This window comes from Onthophagus taurus, chromosome 6 (assembly GCF_036711975.1).
Source record: "Onthophagus taurus isolate NC chromosome 6, IU_Otau_3.0, whole genome shotgun sequence".
NCBI lineage: Eukaryota > Metazoa > Arthropoda > Insecta > Coleoptera > Scarabaeidae > Onthophagus > Onthophagus taurus.
In genome coordinates this window covers 6,857,393-6,867,143 of record NC_091971.1, presented here as the reverse complement: position 1 = coordinate 6,867,143, position 9,751 = coordinate 6,857,393, and the positions used below count along the sequence as shown (strand labels likewise).

The 9,751-nt window shown below is 30.7% G+C and overlaps 3 protein-coding genes across 4 annotated transcripts; 1 reads left to right on the top strand and 2 right to left on the bottom strand.

Moving 5' to 3' along the window:
• Positions 1 to 223: 223 nt before the first annotated feature.
• Positions 224 to 2,862, bottom strand: LOC111427901 (short transient receptor potential channel 4-like). Its single transcript, XM_023063258.2, has one exon. The coding sequence runs from the start codon at positions 2,800 to 2,802 to the stop codon at positions 355 to 357; it is 2,448 nt and encodes an 815-aa protein (XP_022919026.1). The 5' UTR covers positions 2,803 to 2,862; the 3' UTR covers positions 224 to 354.
• An 18-nt stretch (positions 2,863 to 2,880) lies between these two features.
• Positions 2,881 to 4,891, top strand: LOC111427902 (eukaryotic translation initiation factor 4E-1A-like). 2 transcript variants are annotated; one of them, XM_023063259.2, is made up of 5 exons: positions 2,892 to 2,966; positions 3,616 to 3,663; positions 3,776 to 4,129; positions 4,220 to 4,307; positions 4,367 to 4,891. In XM_023063259.2, exons 1-5 carry the CDS (start codon positions 2,961 to 2,963, stop codon positions 4,528 to 4,530), a joined length of 660 nt encoding a protein of 219 aa, XP_022919027.1. In that variant the 5' UTR covers positions 2,892 to 2,960; the 3' UTR covers positions 4,531 to 4,891. The 2 variants fall into 2 exon arrangements, with proteins under 2 accessions (XP_022919028.1, XP_022919027.1); XM_023063260.2 differs by lacking the exon at positions 3,616 to 3,663 and having other exon boundaries at positions 2,881 to 2,966.
• A 1,197-nt stretch (positions 4,892 to 6,088) lies between these two features.
• LOC111427930 (fas-associated death domain protein) lies at positions 6,089 to 9,493 on the bottom strand. The gene is made up of 2 exons (XM_071196736.1): positions 8,839 to 9,493; positions 6,089 to 6,517 (listed from the first exon to the last, which is right to left on the bottom strand). Exons 1-2 carry the CDS (start codon positions 9,113 to 9,115, stop codon positions 6,219 to 6,221), a joined length of 576 nt encoding a protein of 191 aa, XP_071052837.1. The 5' UTR covers positions 9,116 to 9,493; the 3' UTR covers positions 6,089 to 6,218.
• Positions 9,494 to 9,751: the final 258 nt, after the last annotated feature.

The window sequence follows — 9,751 nt, the reverse complement described above, 5'->3', positions numbered from 1 at the left end:
ACTTTAAATCAAGCAGAATGATAATTATAGCACATTTGGACCAATAACATCTAAATTAAATGTTTGGAGAGCACAAAATTTATTTGAATAAACAATGTTTAAATTAAAAGAAAAAGTATAGTATAAATGAAAAGTCCTAAAATATGTTAATATCTCCAATTGTTGAGGAAAAAGTGATATTTTACAGCATAATTATAAAACTGTTTTGAAAATAAAAGTGTGGTTAGTTTTGCAGATTTTATCAATTATAATAAAATTAATAATAACAATAATAATATAATAAAGTTGTACAGTATTGATGAAGATTTTGGTTATAAATCCTAATATAGTGTTAAATATTAAATTAAAAAGTAATTATGGCATCCGATCTGGAATTCCTTGACCCGGTGGATTTTCATCATCCCCAGCCAAGTCAACAACTATTACCGGTTGCAAAGATTCCCTTAAAATACTTCTAATTTCATTTAAATCTTGTTTAACCACATCAACATCAGTTGAAATTTTATCAGAAGAAACATCTTTTTCTCTAAAATATCTTTGAATTAATTGCGTCATTAAAATAGGAAAATCCTTCGTTAATTGTTCGTCCATTTCAGTTTCAATAAAGCAACAATTCGTTAAAGTAAATCGAGCTTTTTTCTGTGGGGGCGTTTTCGTTAAAACGTGCAACCACTCAAAAATCGAACCTAATCCTCTTGCAGTAGGAATTAAGTTTAGCGGAGGCGGAAGACAAGTTTGGGCCATGTATTCCATATAAAACTCCGTTTTTCCAAACGCGTATTCAATATCAACATTATCAATAACTCTTTGGTAAGTATTCGACATTGTCGCAATTAACATGTTTAAAAGAACGATGACAATGATTACTTCGAAAAGGGCGAAGGCAATGTAGCCGACAGCTTCAGTAAACTCGTGCGTGTTGTAAATGTAAGTATTTTCTTGTTCTCCGGGTAAAGTTTCGATGATAACATCGCCCGAACTTAAACCAGACATACAAAAAATCGCCCAAAAATAAGTTTTTAAAGCGGCGGCGAAACTTACAAAAGAATCTTCTTGGGACTTTTTCACCCCAGTTTCTTTATCAATTTGAACCATACCTTCGTAATAGTGATATAGGCGACAAGTTCCGCATGTAAAAGCAATTATAATTAATGCAAACATGGTTAGATATCTCGCTATATCAGCACTCATTTTTCCCAAACATATTTGTAACGGACCAAGCATGTAGTTTAAACGCATCAAATTCATCGTACGAAAAAAAGACATCACAACGGCTATTGCAAAAGTTCCTTCTGCAATTAAAGTGTAATCCAAATGATGCCAATACTTCCGTTCTAAATCAACTTGCCCATTATCGCGAACATCAATAGCAGCAAAAACCCAGAAAGAAAACGTTAAAAGATACAAAATATAATTGACCAAATCATACCAATTCCATAATTTTTTGAAATGCCTTGCTGGGCCTCTAATCATACACAAACGAAAACTACTCCAAATCCTACTAATTACAAAAATAATGATAACCGGCTCCAACCCTGAATTTGGAGGCCCTCTTTTAGCTTCTTTTTTATCAATGTTACTCTCCAAAAAAATTATAACCAAAAAAATAAAATAAGCTGCCATGTGACTCAACATTTTATTCACTGGAATCGAATAAAACGTAACTAAATGATGATGTGGCATAACCAAACATAAAATAGCAATAACAGGTATCATTAAAAGTCTGAAAAACGGATATAAAGCTTTAATTAAAATCGATTTGTATTTCCATTCGCGAAATTCTCGATGCCAAGCAGTATCAATCATTTGCCGCGAATTTGGATGCGCAACAAAATGTTTTTGTTTGTAATCAATAGCCAGAAGTAATCGAGGGTACAAAAAATGAGGTGAAACATACAATCCATCAACCTGTTTTAAAACTAAATCCATTTCTTCCGTACTTCTACAACAACCGATTAAATCAACAGCAAATTGGCTTATTTCATTCGCTAATTCTTGATAGGCAGTTTTTAATTGCGGCACAACGTAAGCCGAATCCATTAACTCTTTCGATAGTTGGAAAGCTGTTAAAATTGGGTCATACGTCGAATGGCAAATATAAGATGGATTTGAAACTGCACGATATAAATTTAATCTCAACGTTTCTCCGTGTAATAAATCATCCGCTAAGTATTGAGCTCGACATTCGTGACATTGGCAATCTGGAGGATGTGGTTTAACGATTTTATGTCCTCTTTCGATCAAAAGTTCGATTATTTCAAAGTGACCGCATTGAGCGGCTAAAATTAAAGGCGTGACATACTCTGGAAAATCCGAACTATTAGTTACACCAACAAATTCAAATCCTGGAGCTGTTTGATGGAGTTTATTTAAGAGAATTTTTAAAATTTTGATTTGGTTATCTCGGATTGCATGGAGAACACAATCGCCTATTTCAATATCCGGTTGGCTTATTAACAATTCAACCATATTCTCCGAAACGTTTTGAACTGCGATATGGAGAGCTGATACTCCTTGAAAATTCACACAGTTTATGTTAAAATGAGGATTTTCTTGTAAAAAGTCTCGTACTGCGGCTATATCATTACAAGCTACCATCTCGAAAAATTTTCTTTCTGATTGTTGGAGTTGTGGGAGAATGATACTTCCGCGGGGCTGGAGCTCATCGTCAATCTTTCGATATCCTTTCGTATTAATGCTGTAATGACCAAAGCTTAAATAACTTGGAAGTTGACTTTGTTGCGGAACTGGAAGTGTGGCTGGTTGGGTATAATTCGGGTTTGCAGGATCATCGGGATTCATTTTATTGCAAACCAAATGTAAAATAAATTGATTGACAGGATTATTAAAATAATATTTTTGAAAATATTAAAGTTGGCTGATGAAAATAAAAACTACTCACATATTTGTTTCATTTGTGTTCGTTTTGAATTTTAGTGTATTGTCATATCTCAACAAAAATGTGGGTAAGTTCCTTCTTAAAACACAAATTCATCACCCTCATATTCAAATTACCCGCCTTTCAAACAGCCAAAACAAATTCCATCCAAAAAAAGAAATAAGATTATAATAAAATTTATTAATACAGTCAATAAAATTATATTAAAATTATTATTTACACTAAAATTCGTTATAATAATTAAAATTTAATTCATAATTTGAAATATTCATGCGAAATTAGTTACAAATCGTTTTAACAAAATTCTTTCTCCTTTAGATAATAATGACAAATATGTCAAAATAAATTTTTATACAATAAAAATTAATAAAATGATCATTTTGATCCTAAATATAACAAATATTTATTATTAATCTGTAATAAACCAATAAATTAATAATCATTTGAGTGAAATTAGTCAACTAAACCTTTAATCTGTCAAAAATTAATTTTATCATGTTTACTTTATTTCAATTAACCGTTAATAAACTTAACTATAATAATTTTAAAAACAATAAATTTAATTTGATGAAATGAAGTAAAAATTCATTTTCTTTTATTCTTAAATTTAAATAAACCGCTTAATTGATTGGAGTGAATTTAGGTGCGAAGCCGATAGTGGTCGGCTCGTAACTCAATCAAAAAAAGCAAAAATTAAACTTTCTTTTTGCTAACAGGGCTGTACGTCTTCTGCGAAAATGTCTACGAATTCGTTAGAAAACGAGGTAATAAACCGCTTTTTTATTAGAACATCATCTACCCGAACCTAACCTAAAATATACTCCGCAAGCATATTGACGAGCCTCACGTTTTAATCGACATTTTTTATTTGTTTAGAACGATAAAAACGAGAGGCAGGAACCGGATCAGATGATCGACACGATAGATTATTCGATGAAACACCCTCTGCAAAATTGTTGGACCCTGTGGTACTTTGAGAACGATCGTGCCAACACCTGGGAAAAGAACCAGAAGGAAATCGCGTCGTTTGAAACGGTGGAGGACTTTTGGAGCCTTTACAACCACATAAAGTTGGCTAGCGAGCTTAGGCAAGGTTGCGATTATTCGCTATTTAAGAAGGGCATCAGACCCATGTGGGAGGATGATGCTAATAAAAGGGGCGGCCGTTGGCTTATTAATTTGGATAAGAAACAACGTGGAAATGATCTTGATCGATTTTGGCTAGATGTTGTAAGTTTCGCCTTTCACATTTTTGTGCAATGACTCACTTTTTAGTTATAAATTACAGGGAACTGTAAATTAACTTTATTTTTTAATTAGATTCTTTGCCTAATTGGGGAAGCGTTTGAAAATTCTGAAGATGTATGCGGTGCTGTGGTGAATATAAGGGGAAAAGGTGATAAAATAGGTAAAAATAATTCCGTTTTAATGATTTAAAATTAAATTATAATTATTTTTTGTATGTAGGAATATGGACTGCGGATGCAATGAGGGCTGCAGCTGTTATAGAAATTGGTAGGAAATTAAAAGATAGATTGCGCATCTCGCCGAAGGTGACGATCGGCTACCAAGTCCATAAAGACACCATAGACAAGGCCGGTTCGGTCACCAAGAACTCGTATACCGTATAACGGTGGGTGGGCGTAGCCAGACCTTGTCGTTCTGTCGAGTATAACAACCAATAATTAATTAAATAATGATAATTTCTATCGTCCCACCCCATACTATACTTGCAAAAAAGAAAAATTGCAAAAAAGCAAAACTCCTTATTAAAACATATTTCCCTTTACCTCCTAACCCCCAAAATTCGCCTCCAGCTTAAACCGAAATGATTGATTATTAATAATTTTCTTTGAGATATATTGACAGAATGACACTTGTTTGAGCCCGTTGTTTTGACTTTACTTTGCTCTGTACGAATGTATTGTAATCTTTGTGGTTAACGTACCGCTGTACACTTATTTAAAACTAAAAAAATAATACTTTTTCCCATTTTGGCCGTTGTTTATAGTGTCGTTTGATACTTAGTTTAAAATATGAAGAAATATTTACGTTTTAATACAATCATTCATTTTCTTTTAAGGATTGAATTTGGAATGAATTGGAAGCTATTTTATTTTATTTTTGTGAAGCATAACTTTATTTTCATTATTATATTGTTTCTTTTTTTAGTTGAATGAAGTAATATTTTGAAGATTCTTTTTTTTGTGATAGGATCTTTTTTCTTTTCTATAAATTAAATAAAATTATATTAAGGTTTCTACAATTTAGCACTTATTTTTTTAACCCAACTTAACCAAAAAATCTTATTTATAAGTCTCTTTCATCACTGATACACCATTGTCCAAAAGATTACAGATAAGGGCAATATGTAGGTCCAAAACGATCTAATCCAACATATATTTGTGCATCTAAACGTTGAGTTATTATTAAAAGAAAACTAAATGATCCTGAGAATAATTTGTTAATAACAAATTAAATGAAAAATAATTAAAAACATAACCTTACATGTTCTAGAATGAAATTTTTTATTACAGTATTAAAAATAAAACGTTTATTGTTTCTGTCTAGACACAAATCGTAATAAAGATAAAATTAGTACAAAAACGAGGAAATTAATAAAGAAGGTCCATAATTATAATTAAATTTGTGCCACAAAATGAGGTTATTTTCGTTGCTTTTTGGTGTTCTCCTTTTAAAATTATTAGTTTCAATTCAATCTTTAACCATCGAAAATAATGAAGATAGTTTAATAAACACAGTTAATTTTACTCAATTCACCTACAAGAAGTGTTTTATTTCAAAATCTGGTGATGAAATTGTTGATAAAATAAGTGATGAATCTGGAGATGTCATTTGTAAAGAAGTTTTTGGAAGTGTTAAAGATAAACTTGAAGATATGTTAAATGAAGATGTTGGAAAATAAGTAATTTAATATTAAATTCTCTTAATTAATATTTAATAAAAAAAAACCATTGAAAATTTATTTAGTGCCAAAAAATGAGGTTGTTTGTTGCTTTTTGGTGTTCTCTTGAAATCATTGGTTTCAACTCAATGCTTCAAATTCATTCCCAGTACTAATAATAATAAATAAATGTGTATATAGCAGATGAATTCAATAATGAACCTATTGTTCTATTTGACCTCTTAAATTTATCCTTGGAATATATAAACAAAGAAAAGCCAAAATGGCAGTTTAAATTAATAAAATCTTTATCATTAAACTTTAACACATAAAACAATATCTATAAAAAGGGTTACATCTTAATCAAAATCACAATAAAAATATTAAAAAATACTATCTACGTTTACTTAAAAATTAATTTGTGTCAATAATAAGTTGTACATCCAAAGCGAGATCTTTACGTCTAGCTAAACATAAAGCGTTGTAAATGGAGGAATACAAAAATTGCTTGGGACAGCAATGTTCATGAAATTCAAGTACGTCACGAATACGATCCGATATGTTTTTGTGTCGATCTTCAAGTTCATCGATTTGTCCTTCAAGTATTCCTAGTCCCCGCGCAAAATCTTTCCATTTGTGACCGATTTTTAGAGAAATGACTTGTTCAAGTCTTTTGTAAAGCCCATTTGGTACAACAGGAAGCACCCGAACTTCTAAAACAAAAATTGATTTAAATCGTGTTACAACAAATATGTCTTAAAAAGTATCTATAGAATAAACAGAAGTGTATTTAAGTCAAAGTATCACTTTTTATATTAAAAGCTGTTATTCAAATACCTGACACACATTCGTATTGCCCTGCAGAATGAAGTGATAGCTTCCAAATATATTGGTAGTTCCAACCCATTTATGTTGGAGCCCATACGTGACAAGTAAAAACGAGCTACCCGTGCGGTAAAAAGTACACTCACGGACGGCTTTACATACCTAATTGTTTCCAAGGAGGTTTTGGTCTTTTTTTGTTAAAAGGCCAAAGCGTGTGTATTAACAATATATACATTTAAGTATTTATCTATTTCTTTTCAATACCGCGAAAAGAAACATCTATAAATACTCAACAAAAAAAGTTTTATAAGTATGAAGGCCTTCACGGCCAGAGTTAATTAAACAAAAACTTGAATTAACACTAACACTATCACTACAATTAACACTAAACCTAAAACAAGAAACTTTCGGGTTAAACAAAGCGTATTTTGAAAAAGTGTTTGTCGTTTCAAGATGCCATGTTGCATCTTTTTTCAGATACAAGTTGGAAATGACTTGGAGTGACTTCCAAACCTTCTTCAGAAACAAGTTGAAAGTCAAACACCTTTTTAAAAAACGTTTTTAACTCGAAAGTTTCTAGTTCTAGGTTTAGTGTTAGTTGTAGTGATAGTGCTGGTGTTAGTTCTAGTTTTAGTTTAAAAAAACTTTTACTAAGAAAAGTTTTACCATGCAACAAGATTTACAAAGTTTCTTGGTTAGGTTTTTTTGAAGCATGTTTCACAAATAATTAAACTTACTTGCAGTTTATTTTAATTATAGTAAAACAAGCTTTAATATAAAGTTGCAACCAAGAATTTAACTCGTACATGCATTCAAATATATACAACAACAAACAAATATAATTATACGTTCATAATGATACGCAAGCAACAAGGAAATATGTCAAAGTTTCATATTTTCCACGTTTTTATACGGATCATTTGCAACGGATGATCTACACCACATTGTGATTAACAAGTAAATCATAAGATTTACTGAACAAATCCATAATAAATGGATTAGATTTAACCTTAAGCAGAGCCTGTTTCACCAAAATATAACATATTTATTTATTTTGGCGCACAAAGTCTGCCAACAATTAGGTATGTAAGGTACCATCCGCGAGTAGTACTTCCGCACTAAAAACGTTACCCAATTATCCATTTTATTTAAAAAACAGATTATCGGCACCGAAACCAGCGAGTTAAGTAAACTCAAAACGGTTGATATCTCCTTACTTTATAGTTATAGAAATTCGCTGAATCATAAGTGTATGGACAGCATACTACAAACAATGAAAATCACAATGAAATGATATCTTTATAAACTATTAAACAAATAACATTTTCCCGAACCTAAAAAAATCTTTGGATAACTAATAATAATAATATTAACATAAAATATAAAACTAAGGCCCACTTTTACCACCTCTTGATAAATTTAACCGATTGATAAATTGGAGCTCTTAACCAATGAGAGCGCTTAAAACCGCTGTAACCATGGTAATTATCTATCGGATAAATTTACCAAGAGGTGGTAAAAGTGGGCCTAAATATAATAACAAAAATATTTCATATAGGCAACCCATATCACTTATTAAGATTTAAGGTCATAAAGATTAGTAATTAAATAAACTGTAATTTCAGCTATTTTAAAACAGAAAACAGTAATATTTAAAAACATGATATCTGTTTTTCTTAATAAAAAAAAAAAAAAAATAGATAACATTTATCAGTAATGATTAGAAAACCATTGTTAACCTAACCTAAAAAAAGTTTTTGAGACTTAAAATTAACCTAACCTAAAATAATAATTTTTTTAATTTACCCAAATAATTAAAATTTAAACTTCATCCAACTCCCTATCAATCATTTCAAAAACGTGATTTTCAGCTTCTAGTACGCAAGCCCTATACCAATGAAACACCGAATGAAAATAACAACCCAAATAAGGATACGAAATTCTCAAAAAATTCGTTGTGAGAAAACAAAATTGGAAATAAATTTGTTTTATAACAACAATTAACAAAAAGGGTAGTAAATAAACCAAAAGGTTTATGTCCCTACCGTTTTTTAGTTGCCGTACTTTACGAAAGCATGGCAGCTCAAAATATTTTTTGTAACATTTTTTAACTGTACAAGCTACAATGAGTAGCACGTTCCTACAAGACACGCATGTCTCATTAATTCAGCGAAGATAAATAAGATTATATAATCAAATCGAAATATACCTGGGCTGATTCTTGTTTCTAGATTTCCTTTTTGTTGTGGGTGAGATTCGTTTACATCCCTCAATAAAATGTAAAGATCTTCTAAGATAACATAATTTTCTTCGTTTAGTTCGTCCCTTTTCTCCAATATGTACAAAAAATCAGTAATGTTTTTACAGGCTGCCAATTGCCGATTTGAAGCAATGATATCTTTATATTTAAACTTTATGTCGGATATAACTGCATCTGGCCAGGATGCAGCTCGTACGTAATGATACAAATCCTGATATCGAGTCATTTTCTTACGAAACTTTCAAACTGAAACACTTTTTTGAACATCCTAACGGATGGTTTTAACTTTTCTAACGTTAGTTTGTGGTTGTTTACGGGATGAATGAATCATTCATACTGGAGAGGACATTTTTGTTGTGGATTTGATAAGCTGTGACGTAATCGTTGGGGATGCCCATTAACAATATGTTTTTCTAGAATAATCTAATAATATGATTTTTCTTACAATAGCGTCTTCGACATCCTCTTTGATTCGAATTAATTTGTTGGGTTGGGTTAGGTCAATTTTGTTTGTTATTCTGATGTGGTTAAGTTTCGGAAGAAAATTTTTAACACAATAATCAAGGTTATAACATTTTAGAATGTATGCAATCTTAATGTCAATTAAAGTGTTTTGTAGAATTATAGTTTTTGAGTATTATTAATTATTACATAACATATACATTTTAAATGTTGTTTCGATTTATTGAATTTCAGAGAGTATCTGCGCTTTTTTGTGTGTAAATATTGTGATATTTTATAGATATAAATAAGAATGAACAGATCATAGATAAAGGTATAACAGATAATAAGAAATCTACGTGAGAATATAATTGGTTGCATATCATCTGATTTTAAATTATTTGCATCTTTTTCTAAAATA

Excerpts from the sequence above, each read along its gene's own strand:
- LOC111427901 (XM_023063258.2), bottom strand. The coding sequence starts at position 2,802 with ATGAATCCCGATGATCCTGCAAACCCGAATTATACCCAACCAGCCACA.
- LOC111427902 (XM_023063259.2), top strand. Across the intron at positions 3,664-3,775 it reads CGAATTCGTTAGAAAACGAG|AACGATAAAAACGAGAGGCA; the intron begins GTAATAAACCGC and ends TTATTTGTTTAG. Across the intron at positions 4,130-4,219 it reads ATCGATTTTGGCTAGATGTT|ATTCTTTGCCTAATTGGGGA; the intron begins GTAAGTTTCGCC and ends TTTTTTAATTAG.
- LOC111427930 (XM_071196736.1), bottom strand. The coding sequence starts at position 9,115 with ATGACTCGATATCAGGATTTGTATCATTACGTACGAGCTGCATCCTGG. Across the intron at positions 6,518-8,838 it reads AGAAACAAGAATCAGCCCAG|AAGTTCGGGTGCTTCCTGTT; the intron begins GTATATTTCGAT and ends TTTTTGTTTTAG.